Raw genomic sequence first — 22514 nt, 5'->3', positions numbered from 1 at the left:
AACAAACAAAAAAGCCTGCTATGAAAACGCAGGCCTAAGTCCACCCTTTGCATAGTTTCTCTGCTTTGTCTTTCAGAGAGAAAAATTGTTCACAGGAAGCTACTTTCGGACACTAGAATGGAGCCACTGAGCAGAGAGGAAGAGACATACGTCTTGGTGGAGTACGCCTTTGAGTACACATCCAAGGATGGGAGATTTATTTCAATCAAACCCAACGAAAGATATGTGCTTTTGAGGCGAACAAATGACCACTGGTGGCATGTTAAAAAGAGCAAAGAAGCCCGGCCTTTCTACATCCCAGCTAAATATGTCAAAGAGCTGGGCCCCAGGACCCAGGCTCTGTTTCTGTCTGAGAATCTTCCCTCGACAACCCTGCTGGAGGAAACCAGCTTAGGGGCCTCCACGGAGGTTGGCAGGGAGGAGCAGCCGCCAGAGTATGAATATCGGTTTGTGAATGCTGTTCAAGAGCGTGATGCAGATTCCTCCCAGCACCCTTCCATCTCCTCAGGGGCAGGAATGACGGTCCCCTTTGACACTGGTGGGAAGATGTTGCTCCCCATTTACGGAGCAGCAAGAGCCACGCTTCCCACCCTCAGGGCATCACATGGATCCCTTAAGCCTCCCTATGCAACAGGTGCTGCGTATCCCCTGGTGGGCTATGCCCATTCCACTGAGCACATGAGGCCTACAGTGTCCCTGGATGACTTGGCGAGGTTCACACCACACAGCCAGGCAGGCGCTGGGAACTCAGGACTGTACAAAGCTGCCTCGTGGGGTCACCCTCACCCGCTCCTGAAGAGCAGCTCTGAAAATGTCCACAAGCTGATGGAGGAGGATAGACTTAAGTGGGACACACAGGAGCATCATGTCGGACAGGTACAGTGTCCATTTCTGACCTTGGATGAAGTGGCAGCTGTTTAAAAATCACCCTGTGGCATACGGAGAGGTGCTCGTTTGTAATTTCTGGCCTTGTGTTGGGCCAGCTGATAGCACCACTGACTACCTGTTTCTCTGGATTTCTCAGCAGATCTGAGGGTTTAAGTAGGGTTCCTGATAAGGATTTGACAGTCTCTGAAATCCCTGGGTTTGTTTATGGATGAGGGGGTGCCATTTTGCACATGCTGCAGCATGTCTTTCTTGCCAACCCATGACATCCAATGAGATTCTGGGGCGGAGCCCTAATTCCAATTTGACCCTGCCAGCTGCACTCTTCCTTTGATGCTAAGAATCCTGGGTTTCCTGGATCTTCCAGCAGTAACTTATGGTTGATACTGTAAATGTGCAGAATTTTTTGTAGAGCAGCGTTGCTTGCATTGTACCATTTCAGACTGTAAGAGGGAGGTCTTGTATTGGGATGCTTCACAGGTTAAAATCAAACTGCCTGAACACTGGAAAGTACCATGTTAGAGGAAGGTGACTAGAATCCTTCTCTCTGAGATGTGACTTTTCTAAGCATTATAACACAATGCTTGTTGTCTGAAGTGGCACAGCCTCAGAGAAGCAGCAGCATATGATTGCTGTGCACATACAGCCCAGTTCTGAATTAGAGCTGAACTACAAACTGCTTGCAATGGTGAGTAGAGTTGCCAACTTCTTACCAGATACAAGTTCCTGTGCATATAACAGCTGCAGCTTTCTCTCTGCGTCTCTATGGTGTGTTGAATCTTTCCCTTTTATGCCACATTGCAAGGCAGAGGATGCTGCTAAAAATGGATTTGACAGCCTCAGAAATAATGAGAACAAATGAGACTGCTCCTTTCAAGGCCTGTAAAAATTTGTCAGGTGGAAGAGTCAAAGATTTCCTTACGTACCAGCAAATTGAGGGTAAATATAGAAAGTAGAGCAAGCAGCCAGCAAACTAACGAAGTTGCTTGTTCTCATGGTTAGGAGTCCTGTCATTGTGATTTGAAGTACTTTCAATTCCTGTTTTCTATAGAGACAAGCAAACAAACAGGAAGAAAGCAGACCTGTTTCACCGCATAAAAGAGAAGTGAGTACGGCGGCTGAGGTGCACATGACAGAGATAACAATACATCACTTCAAATAAAAATCCATGCAGGCTGCAAAGAGAATTGGCAGCTTTTTAAAAAAAAGCAGACCATGCTCCCAGGACTTTAACAACAGCTTGATCTACAGATATTTCTAGATGATAATGCTGATCACCATGCTGTGGAATGCCTGATCAGTTGATTTCTGCTGACCAAACTGCTGTATAAAGGCACAAGAACAGGCCAAGTTGTTGTTCTTTTTTCTGTAGTGCTAGCAATCTCAGTTGCAATCTGAAAATCCCTGGTTCCTTCGGAAACATCTGCCCTATAGTTTGAAACTAGAGGGTCTTGTAGGCCATCTAGTCCAGTCCTCTGCTCACTGCAGGAAAGCCATTAGACCCCGGCTTTAATAGAACTAGGGTGACCATGTTTTGGAAACCAAAAAGGTGGAAAACCTGTCCAGCCTGAAGGGGGCGTACCCACCAACATGTCCAGCCTGAAGGGGGCGTGCCCACCAACATGTTCAGCCCCCAAGGGGGTGTGCCCACCAACATGTTCAGCCTGAAGGGGGCGTGCCCACCAACGTGTCCAGCCTGAAGGGGGCGTGCCCACCAACATGCCCAGCCCCCAAGGGGGCGTGCCAGCCCAAATATGGCCTTGGTCACAAGTCTGATTTCACAGCACACAATTAAGACAAACCTGTTCTACATAACATCTTAATGTTAACATCACTGGAATAAAGAACAAGTGAGGCATTCAATGTATCTGAAATTAACTTCACTCATTCTTACTTTTGAAGCTTTTGCTATACTCTGTGGGATACAGTCTCCCCTTCCCTCAAATATCTTTTCTGACTGCAAATCCTTCACTGGATTACCATAGTCTCACCTTTCCTAACATTTAACACTCTTTCCCCATCACCTTTCTCATATCCATACACACAGATTCAGCATACTGCTACCACTGAACAAATGAAGCAGTTGACTGTTATAGCAGTGCGACGGTGGAATCAGTTACCTAGGGAGGTTGTGGGCTCTCCCACACTAGAGGCATTCAAGAGGCAGCTGGACAACCATCTGTCAGGGATGCTTTAGGGTGGATTCCTGCATTGAGCAGGGGGTTGGACTAGATGGCCTTGTAGGTCCCTTCCAACTCTGCTATTCTATGATTCTATAACAAGTACAGAAAAATCTAGTACAACAAACAAGGAACCAAGCATTCAGAAAGAGTATAAAATACTATTACCCTGCAAACATTAGCCCTGGAACAAAATGGACTAAAGGCTAGCACCTCTTAGCTTGTTTCTACTTCAACCAGACATAACAGTCAAAAACAACCAAGAAAAACACACCTACCTCATTGACATAGCAATACCTAACGAAAAAAATGCTGCAGAAAAGTAAGAGGACAAGAGAGAAAAATATACACCACAGGCTGTGGAAGTTAAAAAGCTACAGGAAAAAGTTACAATTATTCCATTAGTTACATCAGTCACCAGCACCACATCATTTTATTTATTTATTTATTTATTTTTTTCAGAAAACCTTCAGAAATTAGGCCTACCAAAATACATGCATGCCAACATCCAGAAAGCAATCATACTTAAAACATGTTAAATAGGAAATTTCTGAATCAGTAAAAGACAGCATGACTTGGCAAAACCCATCATGTTCATCTAGAAAAAACAAAAGCAAGGAAAGGTGAAATCCTTAACAAACAGATAATGCTGAGCAAAAAGTTAAGGATATATACAATAAAGCAGTGATATTTAATGTACAATAAAATTGGAATTAACAATAATATTGCATTAAAAGTGCAATAACATATTGCACAGGAACAAATATCCAACAGAAACAACATAAAATAAACAGGCTAAATGCGTTTCAACACAAAGTCTTCGTCAGTGGCCAATGCTAAAATGCAATATGCAAAAAGGACAAATTACATAATATACATGCAGGGGCAAAAGGACCTCACATAGGTTGCTATAAATGTTGATTTAGATATATATATCATACAAGCAGTTGACATACCAGGCTGCTGTATGCTCTCTGAAGATTTAATTGGGCTGACTTTACAGTTCCCACAGCTGTGTGGTGGAAGACGTCACTCCCTTTTTAAAAGTAGTACAGGGCCTCCTAAGGAAAATAATAGTATTTGCATAGCAATACATACGGGAGTCATGTTTTATTAATGGAAAATCCATTATGGATCTAACTCTCTAGAACTAGTCAGAGAAGTACATCAAAAAATTACTTACTGCCTTTTCCAAAACCGCTTGGGTCATAATTTTTAGATAAATGCCGTTAAGGCTGGCTGATTTACAACTGAGGTTAAATACTGTTCGTTTATAGGCCAATTAAGCCTCTTCATCTAGCAATCTAGTATAGGGCAAACCCTAATAGAAAATGGGAATCAGATCTATATTGCCCTCTACTAGATTGCTAGATGAAGCACACACACTGCAAACATGAACATGCATCCATTCATAGTCAAACAATGAGGCATCCCATTCAGACATCACATCAATACACTCACACACTGTCAGCACACACACACACACACACACACACAGAGGATCACCCACTCCAAAATACACACACACACATCCATTCACTCAAACAGCCAGGCACCCCATGCACCCATACACTCTTTCGTGCACACACCTCAATCTTACCTCCTACTTGCTTCTTCCTTCGTCCTCCAGCTTCTTCCTTCGTCCTCTTGCTTCTTCTTCCTCTTGCTTTTCCTTCGATCCCACCAGGGCCAATCCGAGCCTTCTCCTTGGCCGGCGCAATCACGCCAGCCGAGGAGATGGTTAGATCAGTGCTGGGGGCGGGGTCTGAAGGACGCGTTCCCGGAAGTCTGGGAACGCATCCTCCGGGCCTTTTCCCTAGTAAATTGGGGCCTAGCCCCGAATGCCCCATAGATCCCTGGTTTTCTGGAGGTCTCCAGGGTTTTCCGGGATATCTAGTCACTCTAAATGGAACGCTTGGAATAGTAGCTCTGTAAATGTACTAATTCTTCTTAGTACATCATACCACTAACATTTCCGGAGCTTCTTGAGAAAACCACAGTACAGTGAAAGAAACTGTGTTGCATTGCATGGGTAGGTAGGGCAGGGCAGGGCTATGGCAGGGCTGGGGCATATCTGTTTTAGGTACCATTCATACGATTGTGAGGGGAGGAAGGGGAAATTATGCATGAAGTAGGGAGGGGTAGGAAAGCCATGGCTTTTATCACGTCCATCACCTCGCAGAGAGACATGGTTTACTTACCCCTCTGCACTCCATGGTTAACTTTGCAGCCTCCCACCATAGCACCCACGTATCTCAGCAGGTGCTGTGCCTCAAATTAGGCCCCAGCAGCTGCCCAGGTGTTCAAAGGGGTGTGCAACCATAGAAAAAGTTGCATGGAAGTGGTGGTCACTCTTGCCAATGGATTGTATGGTCGCTGCTTCCCCCCCGCCCCCAGAACAATGGCAAAACCCCATGGCGTTCCCATCAGACAGCAAGGGAACAACCATGAATGCCTGCTAACCCTGCTGTAGCAGGTAGGAAGCAGGCGTAGGTATTTCAACACTCCGCAGCCACACGATACGCTAACCCAGTGTGGATCGTGTTTTTGAGTGATCCATGGTGTGTTAGCATGACGTCTGAACTGACCTTTGGAAAAGGATGCCAATTTAACCATTGGCCTTCCCATTGGACAGAGTGAAGTGGCCCTTAAGCTATCTTACTGCTCTCAAGTGTGGTGGTGGTTTCTGTCCTATTGATGGTAAGATTCAGCTGCCAGCCCAGTGGCTTCTGAATGTGAAGGAGTGAGGGTGGGTATCTTGCATTTTGCCTCGAGCAACATAATACATAAAGATCTTATTAATAAATGGCATCCAAACAGAACTTCTTTATTTTGTATAAAATTAGTTAAGGTGGTGATGGCAAACCCTGCCATCCAAACTGTTAGATTCTGGGTATCCTCTCTCTTGCTCAGTTTTATTTTGTATCTTTTGTTTCTGTTTTGTGGTGGAGACAAACATATATAAATCAGACTAGGATGACCACCTTTTCCCATTCTAATAAGGAAGGTCTGCATCTTAAAGGAGCACGTATTTAATTTTATACACACCCTGCCTGGCAGGCAGAAATACCACATGTGCATCCCGAGCCCCTTATTGAATTGTTGCTTGTCAAAAGGCTCCAAAGAGATAATCTGTTTAGAAAGAAACAAAAGTGGAAATTCTAGTAAAATGAGGAGCATAGGGCAAAACGCTCGAAAGTGGAGGGGAGGTTTCTGCTGCAAACTCACAGGCTCCAGCAGGTGGCAGCACGTCCCAAAAGCTTGGTCTACCCATGCCGGGGAATGGAGCCGTAGGAAGTGCTTAAGAAGACGGAAGCTGGGGCGTACCATTTCTCAGGGCTCTTCAACATATAAAACAAACAACGCCCCAGAAAATATTTTTTTAAAAAGCCCTAACACATCAGATACAAAAGCTGTAGTCTAGGCGTCTGCTATGCTATTTTTCTATTTAGGGTGAGTTTTTAACTTAGGGGCATATTTTTTAAAAAAAATCACCCCGTCTGCCTTGTGAAGTAGCGGAGTCCACTACGCCCGCTCGTTCCGCAGCAAGCGCAGAAGGGGAGAGGGGAGGGGCTTTGCTTCCTTTGCAGAGGACGCGTTCCTTGTAGTGCCTCGCGTGGCCTGTGAATTACTTGGCTGTGCAACAGCTGTTTGTAGGCAGGACAATTAGGTTGTAACTTCATAGGTGACTAAGGCAGTGCAAGGTACCAACACACAGCTAGGACCCTAGGTCACCCAGCAGTGAATCTTGGGGGAGTCTCTAGAGATCATTCAAGAGGCAGCTGGACAACCCTCTGTCAGGGATGCTTTAGAGTGGGTTCCTGCATTGAGCAGGGGGTTGGACTCGATGGCCTTGTAGGCCCCTTCCAACTCTGCTATTCTATGATTCTATGATATGGTCCCAAGATGCCCATTTCCCCAACTGCTGATGGTTTGGTGGTTTCCTGGCTTTTGTGCGTTTTCCCTATATTCAGAAAGTCAGAAATTCCTTTCCCAGGGTTTCGCTCCTGGTAGGAAGAGCTTTAAGCAATGGCATGCTTGTAATTTTTGTATTTTGGCCTCCACCACTACTGAGATGTGGCCCCTGAGATCTCAAAAACTGAATTCCTCCCTCAGGCTGGAAGAACTCCCCCAACTTCCACTGCAGGAGATAATGAACGTGGTCATCTGGCATGAGTTAATTTAATTAACTTGAGACTTGTTAGGGGTGTACCTTGGGGTAGTGGGGAGAGGAGGAGTGTATCTCTGAGCATATGCTTAGAGTAACCACAACTAGCCACACATCTGGGTCCAGAGGTAAGGAGTTCCAGAGCAGAGGGTGCTACTTCCTGGCAAACCCCCGCATCTTGAGCTGTCACCTTTTCTGGTAGGGTCCCTGTGCCTTTCTCAGTAGTGGGTTAGGCAAACAGAAAAAAATAATCCTGTCATGGCGAGGCCATAGGAAAGGCTGCAATTATTGGATTTCCCCCCTGTCTGTTATGCGGCTTGTCAAAAGGCACAGGAGTCCTGCTAAAAACAAACCCCACATTTTCAGGGGCAAGCTTCCAGGGAGGCTTAAGCTATCACACACCACCACTTGGTTCTCCTTTCATCTGCACCATTGCTTTGGCCTACATAACTCTGCAGGTAATCTACTTGGCTCTACTGTGAATAGCAGGTGTGGGTGGGGCATTGTGCATGCCAGAGAGCAGAGACCACACCCTGGGCCACTGGCATGCGCTGAGGTAAATAATTGCCAGCAATTTGGAACAGCCAAAATAACCTCTCAGGTGCCTGTTCATGTGAGAGGGGCTCTGAATGCTCATGGACCTCCCCAACAGGGCAGCGAAAACTGCATGGAAGGGCATCTATTATTCATTTTAGATTAGAAATGAATAATGACAATTCCTGGGCAACCTTTCTGAAACTGAGAAAAAGGGCCTGTTCAGACAACATGCTAGCCCATTGTGGATCGCTCAAAAACACAATCCACAGTGGGTTAGCATGTCGCGTGGTGGGAAAATTCTCTCCCCAAAGTAAATCATGTACCCATTCCCACTACTCATCAGCTACAAGGTGGGTAGCAGGTATCCAGGGTGATTCTCATGTCATCTGACGGGAACCCTGTAGTTAAAACATTCCACTCTAGTGAAGGAAAAAATGGTGACAATAGAGTCCGTTGGCAAGAGCAATCACCACTTCTGGTGACACGCTTACCACTGGGAATAGTTTCTGTAGTTGCACAGCCCTTTTGCCAGCTGGGGAGGCTGCCATGGCACTGCTGGGATACGCAGGTGCTGCAGTGGGACGCCATGAAGACTGGCAGCCAATGAAGCTGGAAAAGGACTGGCGTGATGTGGTCTCGTCGGCCAGTCCCTGTTAGTAACCGTGCTGCCCTGTTTTGTACCAGTAGAAGTTTCCAGACCATTTTCAAAGGCAGCCCTGCGTATAACGCATTGCAGTAATCCAAACGAGAGGTTATCAGAGCATGGATAACTGTAGCTAGGCTACCTCTGTCCAGATAAGGGCGCAGTTGGTATATCAGCCTAAGCTGATAAAAGGTGCTCTTTGCCACTGAGTTCACCTGTGCCTCAAGTGACAGTTCTGGATCCAAGAGCACCCCCAAAGTAATGCTTTGAAGGTAGGATTGCGAACCAACCAGGAGAAAAGACATCAGTAACAGCCCGACTATGTGTGTGAAAAAGCCAGAATTTGGCATTGGGTACCACATGCTTATTTTATTTTATTATTTTAGCAAAGCTAAAATTTCCGAGTTAAGTCAGCAGTAGTACACCTACCTGAACTGTGTATCCCACACATATACACTAAAGAGGAGTCATGTTATTGAGTTTAGTTCCAGCATACTACTTCATATACTGCTGTATGAGAGACTGCATGATGCATATTTGTACTTCTTCCGTAGATACTCCCCACAGGTTCTGATGAGCTATGATGGTGACAGAGCAATGTGTCAACTAGGCAGTGGCAGCTATGAGAACCGCTTGTACACCCACTTCCCTGTGCCACTTCTTCACCTTGTATTAGAAGCTAACTCTAGACTGAGCACACCATACCTCCCATGCACAAGCCACAGTGGCAATGCTATGCATTCAGCTTCTGCCAAAGTCCACCAGGCTCTGCCCCTGGTTCGTGGGTTTGCAAACAGGACAGAAAATATGACCTAAAAGAATTGGGTGGGTGGGTGTGAAGCTTTTCACAACATGGAGATAAATGCTATGATTGCTAATACCTGCAGATCAAACAGCTGTTGAAGACACAGGAGCCACAGCCAGATACAAAAGTTGGTGGGTTAACAGTCAACTCCAAGGTTGATTATCCAAGGGGTACTCCCCACACGACATGATCATAATCAACTGTAGTGTAGATTAAGGCCATTGTCAAGTAGACTATTAGTCAACAGTGTGTTTGATTGACACATCCCCTGCTCGCTCTCTCCTTTCAGTCCTCCCACTGGTATCCTATTAGCTATTCTTGCCAAAATCTATCCTGGCAGCCATTGCGATCCAGAAAGGTCACCACGCCTCCACAATTGGCTCAATTTCAGCTGTGGGCATTCCTGTTAGGGTTGTGCACAGACACACAGACCCCGATATGCTTCGGATGCCAATTCGGACCTTCTGAATTCAGCCCTATTCACTTCGGATCAATTCAGACCCAGTCCACCTTGGATCCAAATCTGAATCGACATCTGAATCGAGGTTCAGATTTTTTAATTATTCAGATTTTTCATTTTCTCATAGATTTGCAATCAAAAAAATAAATGCTTATAACCTTATCAAACAACCTGCACCATACTATACGTACTTACCTGAAACAATCTTGGAAAATGCAGATCATAAAATATACTGGGACAGAACAATTCATACTAACAAAACAATACCTTGCAACCGACCAGACATAACGGTCATAGACAAAAAAAGAAAAACATACATACCTCATCAACATAGCAATACCGAATGACAAAAATGTTGTTGAAAAGGAAGAGGAAAAGAGAGAGGCCATGAAAGTCAAAGAACTATGGCAACAGGAAAAGGTCACAATTATTCTGTTAGTCACATTAGACACCAGCATCACATCATAAAACTATACAGAAAACCTTCAGAAACTGGGCCTACCAAAATACATCCACACCAACATCCAAAAAGCAGTCATACTTAAAACATGCTCAATTGTCAGGAAATTCCTGAATCTGTAAAAGACAGCATGACTTGGCAATGCCTGTCACATTCGTCTAGAAAAACCACCATGAGTGAGAAAAAGATTAATAATAATAATCTGCGTCACTGACTGTAATAAAGAAAGATTGAAAAATTGTAGAAGAGCAGTCACGATGGCAGCAGCACTTTCAAAATGCAGCTGAGTTCAATGACAGTGGCTGCGTTTGAAAACACAATAGTGGTTTACGTCATCCTTCCTTGAGCTGTCAACGGTTGGTTATTGTGTTGTTTGTTGTCTGTTGGGCTCATTTTGCAGGATTGAGTTGACTATTTCAGCTGGCTACAGAGTTCCCAGGCAAGAGTGGCCCAAAACACACTGGCTGCTCTTCTACAGCCAGCACAACTTACAGAGGCTGCTGGGATAGCACCAAGAGGACTGAGGGAGGAGGGGTGGGAGCTGTGTCAATCAAATGCCTGGTTGATTATTAGTCAACTCAACGCCAGCCCTAGCCACTATACAGTTGTTTAGGAATATGTTGTGAGGGGAGTACCCCCTAGATAACCAACTGTGAGTTGGCTATTCCACCACCATTGACTATTATGTTGTCTGAAAGCAGCCACTAAATGACTCATGCCTTGAATCAAAGCAAGAAAAATGCACAAACTGGGCCATCTGTCTTTGGAGATGCCTGGCCACAGGGATCACCTGGCTGAGGAGGACAGAGCTGGTGCTCAGGGTCTTAGTGACCTCAAGGAACAGCTTGAGGGCCACCACAAGCTGGGACATGGCATCCCACTGCTGCCTGCCCAGTGGTGCCTGGATGCCAATGTCCCCGACCCTGCAATCTCGTGGACAGCACACTGTTGCTCCACCATTAGGTGGAGTTCCAGCATGTTGCCATGTCTTGCACTAGCCTGTGCTGGGGAAGTCCCAACTCCTCCTGCTTCTTTCTTCTGTTTGGACTTTGGATTACTAAGAACTGTGCCCTGAAAAGTACAGTGAGACTTTTCATAGACTTGAACTTGCATTTGCTATGGTTTGTGTGTTTGTGGTCTGCTCAGTGTAGCAGCAGGCTGGGATTGACCATTGGAGTTTTCCTCTGCCAACTCACGTGGCGGAGAGTTCCCTGGGCTGAAGTACAAGCACAGGACTCCTTGTGCCTGAGGTTTTACCTTCCCTGTGATTGTGTGTGTTATCAGCCGCTCAGTGTAAGGGTAGATTGGGCTTGATTTTTATTGTTGGACTTTTCCTCTGCAGGTTCAGGTGGCAGGGAGTTCCCAGTGCTAAAGCAGCAGCACGGGAGTTCTTGTGGCTGAGGTTTTTACCCACCCTGTGATCTTGTTTAGGCTTTGGCATTGTTCCCTGAGTTACCCACATGTGGCCGTGTTTGGACTAGCTCCCTTGGGATGGTTTGTTAAGTCTTTCAAGAATTCCCCACTGTGATTGGCTGAAGGATCGTATCAGGAATCTTTCCCCTCCCTTGGTTGTGTTTGGAACCCGTTTTTGGAACCATTAAAATGGCAATTAAGTAGGGTGTCCATATTTTGGAAACCTAAAAGGAGGACAACATGGCCGCCCTCAAGGGGGTGTGCCCACCAACATGCCCAGCCCACAGGGGTGTGTGCCCACCCAAACATGGCCTTGGTCACAGGTGTGTGGGTGAGAAAACCAGTGAGACACATTAGCTCCTGCTAGCACAGCAATTGTTTCCAGCTCCTGACGAAGGACGATACGTCCAAAACGTTGAGCAGAGCATTTTTGGATTTAAAGAATAAAATAGTTTTTAACACGTTTATCAAGCACCAGTGTTGATTTCTCTTTTTAGCATCCATTCTGAAAAAGTGGCCTAGTTTGCCTTCAGAGCAGCAATTTTAAGGAGAGAAATTTGCAATAAGCCGATCTGTATTGATGAATAAGCCATTACAGTTGGGTTTTAACATTATTTTAAACTGATGTGTATTTTACTTTTGTTTCTATGTGTCCTGTTTCTTTGTAATGGCATTTGCTACACAAATAAAAAAATTGTATTGTATTGTAATGACAAAAATGCTGCAGAAAAGGAAGAGGACAAGAGAGAAAAGTATACACTACTGGCTATAGAAGTTAAAGAACTATGGCAACAGGAAAAAGTTACAATTATTCTGTTAGTCACATCAGTCACCAGCATCACATCAATTTATTAATTTTTTACAGAAAACCTTCAGAAATTAGGCCTACCAAAATACATGCACACCAACATCCAGAAAGCAGTCATACTTAAAACATGCTCAATTGTCAGGAAATTCCTGAATCTGTAAAAGACAGCATGACTTGGCAAAGCCCATCATGTTCACCCACTCCAAAGCACACACACACACACACATCCATTCACTCAAACAACCAGATATCCCATTCAGACGTCAATACACCCACCCACACATAGGATCACACATGCACACACACATCCATTCACTCAAACAACCAGGCACCCTATTCATCCATTCTCTCTCTCTTTCTCTCTCTCTCTCTCTCTCTCACACACACACACACACCTTAGTCTTACCTGCTATTTCTTTGTTCTCCTGCTGTTGCTGCTGCTGCTGCTGGGCTGGCGATCGGCCCTGTGGGGGCTGGAGGACACGTTCCCAGAAGTCTGGGAACGTGTCCTCCAGCCCCCCCCCCCCCCAGGGCCAAGCTCGGCCTTGTCCTCAGCCTTCTGCTGGACTGGCGCAATTGCGCCAGCCCAGCAGATGTCTAGATCAGCCCTTGGGGGGTGGAGGACACGTTCCCGGAAGTCCGGGAACGTGTCCTCCAGCCCTCCCAGGGCCAATCTAGGCCTGATCCTCAGCCTTCTCCTGGGTTAACATGATTGTGCCAGCCCAGCAGAAGGCTAGATCGGCGCTGGGGGCAGGGCTGGAGGATGCATTCCCGGAATGCATCCTCCGGCCCTTTTCCCAGTTAATTGGGGCCCAGTCCTGGTTGCCCCAGAGATCTCCATTTTTCCGGAGGTTTCCGGGGTTTTCCGGTTTATTTAGTCACCCTACATCTGGGAACCCAGGTTGTTATGTAGTGAGTAGCATTTTGTCTGTACATTATCTTGGAGCCTAAAGCTTTCTGACCATCTATCAGCTGTAAGTATTTTTGAAGTGTGTAACCATTAAGATTTTCACTCTGAGATTTCCCTAAATAAAAGAAGTCTCACTGATTGGGTGTCCTGTGTCAGTTTGCCAGCACGTGTGAATGCTGGAGGGAACGTAAATCCACAACAGTTCCTGTCCCCCTCCACTTTCTGCCGGGATCTGCCGCTTGCAGTGTGTGTGGGGGGGTTCCCATTTAATTCCCAACGCTGCCACAATCCTTCCCACCCTGCAGGGTTTTTGTTCTACCACCACCTCCCTACCACCTTGGCAGCCTGCCAGTAAGTCCGGGCATGGTCCCAGAAAGCATGCTGCTGAAGACCCCATCTTTTCTTGGCCATCCACGTTCTCTCTGTCCCCACTAGTTGATGTGTGGTGGTATTGCACTGCTGCCACTGCTTTCCCACCCAGGTACCATTCCAGCAAACTTGCTCCCTTCCCTCCTCCATGTTTGTCTCCACTGTCTCTCTTCCCCAAGCCCCACCAAACGCCTATTGCTTTGGCACCCAAGCAAGTCCCCCTTCTCCCCCGCCCCTTGCCTCCACTCTCAACCCACCACTGCCCCCGCTCCAAACCAATGGAAGGATCGGAAATATTTCAAATGCTTTTTATTGAACCACTTCTGCAGAAGACTAGCTGAAATGCTTCTAGGCAAAAAGGACAAGTAGGAATAAGCAAGGGATGCCCTTGCAAGTGAGGAATAAAGGCCATCATTAAGGTTTGCATGATCTAAGGCTTCGGGTACTCTGAGCGTTGCAGCTGAAACAGCATTAATGGGTTTCAGACAAGCCCAGTCCAGTTACTTGCAGGAGACATGTGGATAGTGGCCCAAATCCACTGTGCTATCTTTGCTTGCACCACCATCGCCTCTGACTAAGACACTGTTCTGAAGCTGGCTTTGGGGCACATGGAAATGGGGGGCACTTGCTCGCATCGACAGAAATCATAGAATCATAGAATCATAGAATAGCAGAGTTGGAAGGGGCCTACAAGGCCATCAAGTCCAACCCCCTGCTCAATGCAGGAATCCACCCTAAAGCATCACTCTCTGTGCCAGGTCCCAGGAGGTCAGGGTGGTCCTCAAGCAATACATTGGTCTACGATTTGCAGATGTACAGAATGCAGCATGTCATGATGATGTCAGGAATTATGTCAGATTTGACGTCAAGAAGCATGTAAAGAGATCACCAACATGCTTTCAGATGACTGAAAGCATGCTCAATAGGCATCTGTGCAGAGCTGTGGTAGTAGTTGAAGTTTTCTGAAGTGGAGTATGGGGGAAGTGGGAAGACACCATCAGCCATGGCTGAAGGGCAAATGCCTGGTCAGCTAGAACCGTGGTCCCACGGCATGGCCGCACACGGTAGTGGAGTGGGAGGTGAAGGATCTGCCCATGGCAAGCTTGTCAGCAAGTGGGAAGTTTCAGAAAATGGCTGTATCATGATTCCTCCCGGAGACCCCGGCAAACATATCCAGAAACCTCCCCTTCGCATCTACCAGCGCCTGCAGAACCATGCTGTAGTACTGCTTTTGGTTATAGTATTCATTGCTCCGTGCAGGTGGGCGATAACGATGCGCACATGGATAAAGTCCAGTGCCCCAGCTGCCTGCGAGAACCCCAGTGTGCGGAATCCACACATGTTTTTCTTCTCCTAAAAACTTAATATGTAATTATTATTTTTAAAAAATGCTAAGTACAGTAGAATTGACTGGCAGATCTTTTTCGGATGACCAGGGTGGAACAATCTACATTGCCATTTAAACCTAAATCCACATTTAATCCAAGAGTACAGGAGTTTGAGGATTTAGTTATGAGGCAAGTACAACAAATTGAAAAAAATCCAGTTTCTCCATGGCGCAATATGACAACACAAGAAAGTTCTGCATTAAAAGATCTCCAAAAATGCCAAAATATTATTTTCAAACCAGCTGATAAGGGGGGCGCATTGGTATTAATGGATAAAGAGGACTATGTAAGGAAGGAAAGGAAAGGAAAGGAAAGGAAAGGAACCTCTTGTGCAAGCACTTGAGTCATTGCTGACTCCTAGAGGGACACCTGCTTTCGCTGACGTTTTCTTGGCAGGCTTTGTAGCGGGGTGGTTTGCCTTTGCCTTCCCTAGTCGCAGTTACCTTTCCGCCAGCTAGCTGGGTACTCATTTTACTGACCTCGGAAGGATGGAAGGCTGAGTCGACCTGAGCCGGCTGCCTGAGAACCAGTTTCCGCTGGGATCGAACTCAGGCCATGGGGAGAGTTTCGTCTGAAGTAACTGCCGCTTACCACTCTGCGCCACACGAGGCTATAAGGGAGGCAGGACTACAGACAAATAATAGCAAGCATTATGTGGAGTGTAAGAAAAAAAACCACTGGTGATACTAAAAGGGAAATAGGATACTGGATGAAGGCTTGTTGGAGGGGAAAAATTCCAAATCTACCTATGATTTTTTGTTAGACACTGAGGAAAGGGCCCCTCAGTTCTACCTCCTACCAAAAATCCACAAAAAGATATCCCCTGTACCAGGATGCCCAGTCATTTCAGGTTGTGACTCCATTTTAGAGCCTTTGTGCAGTTTCGTTGATGAACTGTCTACTATACTGCGCTCTTCGAAGCCTTCCACTTGTTCTCGTGATCCGATTCCTTCTCGTGTCTTTATTAATCTTATTCCTGCTATCCTCCCTTCCTTGCTTCATATTATTAATCTTTCTCTGTCCTCTGGTTCATTTCCTTCTGCTTTTAAACATGCTACAGTCTCTCCCATTCTCAAGAAACCTACTCTTGATAGGCTATCTCTGTCTAACTACCGACCTGTCTCTTTGTTGCCGTTTGTTTCAAAGATCCTGGAGCGGGCGGTCTACTCTCACTGTCTTGACTTTCTTTCTAGTAACTCTGCTTTGGATCCACTTCAATCTGGATTCTGTCCTCTGCATTCCACCGAAACAGCCCTTACTAAGATCACCAATGATCTCCTTACTGCCAAGTCTAAAGGCCATTATTCCGTTCTTATTCTCCTTGATCTAACTGCAGCCTTTGACACGGTTGATCATGATCTTCTCTTAGATTCCCTTCATGACCTTGGATTTTGTGGCTCTGTCTATAACTGGTTTGCCTCCTATCTAGCGGGTCGCTCTTTCAGCGTGTTGGCTAATGGCAGCTCGTCTTCCTCCTTTCCCCTTTCAGTAGGGGTTCCGCAAGGCTCGGTGCTTGGCCCGTTGTTGTTTTCCTTATACATGTTGCCCTTGGGCAAGCTTATTCAATCTCATGGCCTCCAATATCATCTGTATGCCGATGATACACAACTATATCTGTCATCTCCGGAACTTTCTCCTGATGTTCACAATCGTATCTCGGCATGTCTTTCAGATATCTCAGCTTGGCTGCTTCATCGTCGTTTGAAACTCAATATGGCAAAGACTGAATTGCTCGTTTTTCCTCCTAAACCTTCTCCTCATCTCTCATTCTCTCTTACTGTCAATGATGTTACGCTTACTCCGGTCAAGGAAGCTCGTAGCCTTGGCTTTATATTTGACTCCTCGCTCTCCTTTATTCCTCATATTGAGGCAGTAGCTAAATCTTGTCGATTTTTCCTGTATAATATTGCCAGGATTCGATCATTTTTGTCTGTCTCTTCCGCCAAGACGCTTGTTCATGCACTGGTTATTTCACGGTTGGACTACTGCAACCTTCTTCTCTCTGGCCTTCCTTCTTCTCACATCAGTCCGTTGGTTTCTGTTCACCACTCTGCCGCAAAGATCATCTTCTTGGCTCGCCGCTCTGACCATGTTACTCCGCTTCTGAAATCTCTTCATTGGCTTCCAATTCACTTCAGAATCCAATATAAACTTCTCCTGTTAACCTTCAAAGCTTTTCACGGTCTAGCTCCTTCCTATCTCTCCTCTCTCATCTCACACTATTGCCCTGCTCGTGCTCTTCGCTCCTCTGATGCCATGTTTCTCGTCTGCCCAAGGGGCTCTACTTCCCTTGCTCGGCTCCGTCCATTTTCTTCTGCTGCCCCTTATGCCTGGAACGCTCTTCCAGAACATTTGAGAACTACAACTTCAATCGCAGCTTTTAAAGCTCAACTAAAAACTTTTCTTTTTCCTAAAGCTCTTAAAACTTGATGTTGTGCATCAATGTACATTGATGGTGCTATATAAATAAATAATAATAATAATAATAATAATAATACTGTTAGTTTTACCCTACCCTGTGCCTGCTTACCCTACCCTGTGCCTGTTTGCATTCTCTTCCCCTCCTTATTGTTTTACTATGATTTTATTAGATTGTAAGCCTATGCGGCAGAGTCTTGCTATTTACTGTTTTACTCTGTACAGCACCATGTACATTGATGGTGCTATATAAATAAATAAATAAATAAATAATAATAATAATAATAATAATAATAATAATAATTTTCTTAAGCCATTTATACCAACAATAGGTTCTTACCTACGGGATACAATGCACTTTCTACAGTGTATAAATAAAATAGACTTAAAGGAACAAAAGCTTTACTGGTCACTAGGGATGTGGTGCCTCCGTACACCAACATTCCACAATCACAGGCTATGGAAGTGATCAAATGCACCCTTAACAAGAGAATGGCTGGTTCTTCTCCATCCACAGCATTAATTTGTTCATTGGCTGAATTAGCTCTCAAAAAAAAAAACTTTTCTCAATTGAAGGGACGTATTATTGGCAGACCAGTATTATTGCCCTATATATGAATCTATATATGAATCAATGGGAATGTGAACACATCCTATCAGCTAAGAATGAATATGTAGAACATACAGTACAGTGCAAAAGATTTTTAGATTATATTTTCATTATTTGGGGTGAATCACAGGAACAACTTAAGGAATTTGAAAGGTATGTGAATAACACACAGGAGTCCATTCAGTATGAGGTTAATTACCATCATTCCAAAATCAAATTTCTGGATGTAGAGGTTAGACTTGAAAACAACCGGCTACATACAGGAGTATACAAGAAACCCACAGGTGCTAATTCCTTTTTGGCCTATGATAGTTTTCATCCTAGTCACCTGAAAAGAAATCTGCCTTATTCCCGAATGATCAGATTCCGTAGGAACTGTAGTAATACAAGAGAATTTTGTGCACAGGCTAGTATTCTTTCAGAACAACTTAAACAAAGGGAATATCCCAACAGGGTCCTAAAATAGGCATTATATAAAGCTAAGAACTTGGACAGGTGGATGCTATTGAAGCCAAAACCAGATAAAATCAATCAGGAGGGATTGATAGTGCCCTTGACTTATGATGGTTATACAACTTAGATAAGAGCAGCAATTTGCAAACACTGGCATCTTTTGTCAGAAATTCCACGTTGTAGAAAGGACTCTGTCTTTGCATACAAATGCACATGCAATTTGAGGGATATACTTGTGCATAGTTCAATGAGAGCTCCTTCCCCTTTGGTATCTAGTATTAGTGATGGAAAGGTTGTGGGAAACTATCCTTGTGGCCACTGCAGCATTCGTGGGAACTGTATTACATTAAAAGTATTTGAAAAACCTGCATCTAAACAGAAGCACTAGACCAGAGCTTTCCAAACTGTGTGTCGCGACACATTAGTGTGTCGGCTGCAGTGTGTAGGTGTGTCGCATGAATGTATTACAATTTATGTATGTGTCCGTATCTCTTATAAGGGGTTAGTTTAACCGCCAGTTTGCTAGTAAAACTGAATTACTGTGTCCCGAAATGATGCATGTCTAAAAAGTGTGTCACCAACATGAAAAGTTTGGAAAGCTCTGCACTAGACTATGCCACTTTGAAAAAATTAATAAGGTATGTTTTTTATTCCCCACATATCTCAGATATAGGAGGGAACGCTAAGTCCCCCCCCTTTTTTATGCATCCTCAAAAGTAAAGACACAGATAAGATTTACAGGAGCCAGTGCTTGGTAAAATAATTATTATTGGGTTAATTCTTGGGCTTAATTTGAGGAAAGTACCAATAGGCCTTGGCAATCAACTACTTCTGCTTTTGCAAGTCCAAATGGAATTATTAAATTAATTAAAATCTCTTGTATCTGAGGCTAGAATGTTATAATTTTTTTCCCACTCATGAAGACCATGTGGGTTGAAACACGTTTGGGATAGTTGTATGTTTTATGTTTGTATTTTAATTGTATGTATTTGTTAAAGGATTAAATATTTACATTACCAAGTGTAGGGTGACCATATTTTGGAAACCAAAAAGGAGGACAACATGGTCGGCCCCCAAGGGGGCGTGTCCAGCACCAAGGGGCGTGCCCACCCGAACATAGCCTTGGTCACATGTCTGATTTTATAGCACACATTTAAGACAAATCTGTTCTACATAGCATCTTAATGTTAAAATCACTGAAATAAAGAACAAGTGAGAGATTCAATGTATCTGAAATTAACTACACTCACTCCTACTTTAGTAGGTTTTGCTGTACTTTGAAGCTTTTGCTATGCTTTGTGTGATGCAGTCTCCCCTTCCCATGCAAGCTGCTGTTGTTGTTAACAGGGTTTGCTACTGGCTGGCCGGATGGCTGTCTTTTTTTAATTTCAATTTTTTTTAAAAAGCTTGTGTATAATTTTCACAAGTTTCTCTACTCTAACATTAGAGTGGGTGTTGTGGCAGTTTACCTAAAGACTGGAGATTCCCTTAATGCCAAGGGCTGAAACTGCTCAATATGCAAAACCCCAAAGAGAAGGTTTGACAACCTGAGTTTGAAGGATATGGTTCCAGCAGTTTTAAAACACAATAATTTTAAAACTTTGAACTTTTAAAAAAATCATAAAAAACAATGGATGAACAGATCTGATTCAAACCTGGCATGGCTAAATCTCTCCTTAAGAGCTATCATGGTGCCAACTTTCAGCCCTTTATGTTTTAAAAGTGTCATTTAAAAATAATAATTTTAAAACCTCAATTTTTTTAAAAAAAATCCTAAACTAAATGGATGGACAGATCATAACTAAAGTCCATGTTAAGAGCAATCATGGTGCCAAGTTTCATCTCTTTATCTTTAAAAATAATTTTAAAAAATTAAATCCTCAAATTTTAAAAAATTCCTAAAAATCAATGGATGAACAGATCTGTTTCAACTTTAGTATGGCTGAAGCTCTACCTAAAAGCTATCATGGTGCCAACTTTCAGTTCTTTATCTTTAAAAATGACAGTTTAAAAATAATAATTTAAAAACCTCATTTTAAAAAAAAATCCTAAAAAATCAATGGATGAACAGATCTGTTTCAAATTTGGTGTGGCTAAAGCTCTACCTAAATCTTATCATGGTTCAAGGTTTCATCTCTTTATCTTTAAAAATGACAATTTTAAAAATAATAATTTTAAAACCTCAATTTTTAAAAAAAATCCTAAAAAATCAATGGATGAATGGATCTGTTTCAAATTTGGCATGACTAAAGCCCTTCCTAAGAGCTACAATTTTGCCAAGTTTCATGCCTTTATTTTAAAAAATGACAGAGTTATAAGCATTTTTGTTAATTCCCATTAGAGCTGCTCTTCTGAAAAATCCGGATTTCCCCTCCCCCTCCCGGATTTGTCATCAAAAACCCAGGCAAATCCGGTCATATGGTCACCCAAGTGTTTATTAATATTTTTTATGGATAAATTATTTTATTTTAGTATGTATAGCTCCATTTGAACTTTGAACATTGTTTCATATCAATTTTCTTAAACCCTTTTTGTTTTCTGGATTGACTTTGGTTTAAGACACCACTTTTTATCATATTAGAATTGGTAAGGCGCCATCAGGCGTGGCTGAAGGGCGAATGCCTGGCCACACATGGTAGCAGAGTGGGAGGTGAAGGAACTGCCCATGGCAAGCTTGTCAGCAAGTGGGAAGTTTCAGGAAATGGCTGTATCATGGCTTCTCCCAGAGACCCTGGCAAACATATTCAGAAACCTCCCCTTCGCATCTACCAATGCCTGCAAAACCATGCTGTAATACTGCTTTTGGGTGTAGTATTCATTGCCCCGCGCAGGAGGAGGGGCGATAAGGATGCGCACGTGGGTAAAGTCCAGTGCCCCAGCTGCCTGCGAGAACCCCAGTGTGTGGCATCCACACATGTTTTTCTTCTCATCACCAACCCTGATCATGTCTGATCATACCACAGTAGTGGTATCACACACAAAAACACCACCAGCTGGAGGTAGGCTGGGACAGGTGGTGGCAGGAATAGCCTGTTTGACACAGTTGCAGGCATAGACATGTTTTTGCTGTGGGAGCATCTGGGGGCACCAAAGCTATGAGAATTTGGTGGGGTTTGGGGAAGAGGGACAGCAGGAGGAGGCAAAGAGAAGCAACAGGGGGAGAAGGGGGGATTGTTTGCCATGGGAGCGCCCCTAAGCACCAAAGCAATTGGCATTGGGGAAGAGGGAGGGCGGGGAGTCAGGCAGGGAAAGGTGTAGGGGCGGAAGGGATCACGACTGGCCTGAACAGCGGCTTCTAGCTCCATCTCACTTGGCACAGCCGTGCCCAAAGTTTGCAGGGGGTGCACAGATGGGGAGGAGGAGGCAGTGCGAAACCCCCGCGCCTCACCTGGAGGGGCCGGAGAGATTGCGGATGGCCGGGAAAAGGGGGTAATGCTTGTATCTCTGTGAGGGATTGCTGGACAATGCCCAAACTTCCTACATAGCACCCCCTGGTCATGGTTCACCCATGCCAGGCTAGAAAGTGATGAGGAGTACACAGAAAAAAGAAAACATGAAGGGGGTGTCTTGGGCAGAGACCCTTGTGGGTCTCTAGGAGCGGCAGAGCATGGAACACACACACCCCGTTTACAGTACAATGTTAGATTCATATTGACGAGCACGGGATGAATTGCTACACACACACAAAGCAATGCATCACACCAGCACTCGAGAAGTAGAATGGTGCGATCGTTTGACAGTTGAGGACCGCTTCGTGAGTGGGGTTCGGGCATGACGGGGCCGTGTTCGCAATCTGTTGCTAGGCAGATCTCGGAAGGGAGTTCTGCTGGCTGGACTGGGGTGGCAACTGCTGCTTTGGGCACTCTCGCCAGGAGACTCTGTAGTCAGCAAAAATAACGTACAGTGTGCAACGGAATAGTCCACAATACCTGCCACATGACGCAATAAATTGTTCAAATAGCATTTGTTATTTGCGTTGATTATTTCAGCCAAATCACTAACTATGA

At 44.6% G+C, this 22514-nt stretch overlaps 1 protein-coding gene across 2 annotated transcripts in view; it reads left to right on the top strand.

Moving 5' to 3' along the window:
- Nucleotides 1–22514, top strand: part of LOC134402884 (rho GTPase-activating protein 27-like) — an 80943-nt gene that overhangs the window by 4211 nt on the left and 54218 nt on the right. For both annotated transcript variants that reach the window (XM_063132777.1, XM_063132769.1), the window contains exon 2: nt 77–876. In XM_063132777.1, coding sequence (XP_062988847.1) covers nt 118–876 — 759 coding nt within the window. In that variant the 5' untranslated portion in view covers nt 77–117. The remainder of the gene's footprint in view (nt 1–76; nt 877–22514) is intronic.

The sequence above is a fragment of the Elgaria multicarinata genome, chromosome 1 (genome assembly GCF_023053635.1).
Source record: "Elgaria multicarinata webbii isolate HBS135686 ecotype San Diego chromosome 1, rElgMul1.1.pri, whole genome shotgun sequence".
NCBI lineage: Eukaryota > Metazoa > Chordata > Lepidosauria > Squamata > Anguidae > Elgaria > Elgaria multicarinata.
Note: the sequence above shows the minus strand (reverse complement) of the source record. Positions and strands in the feature narration are given on the sequence as shown.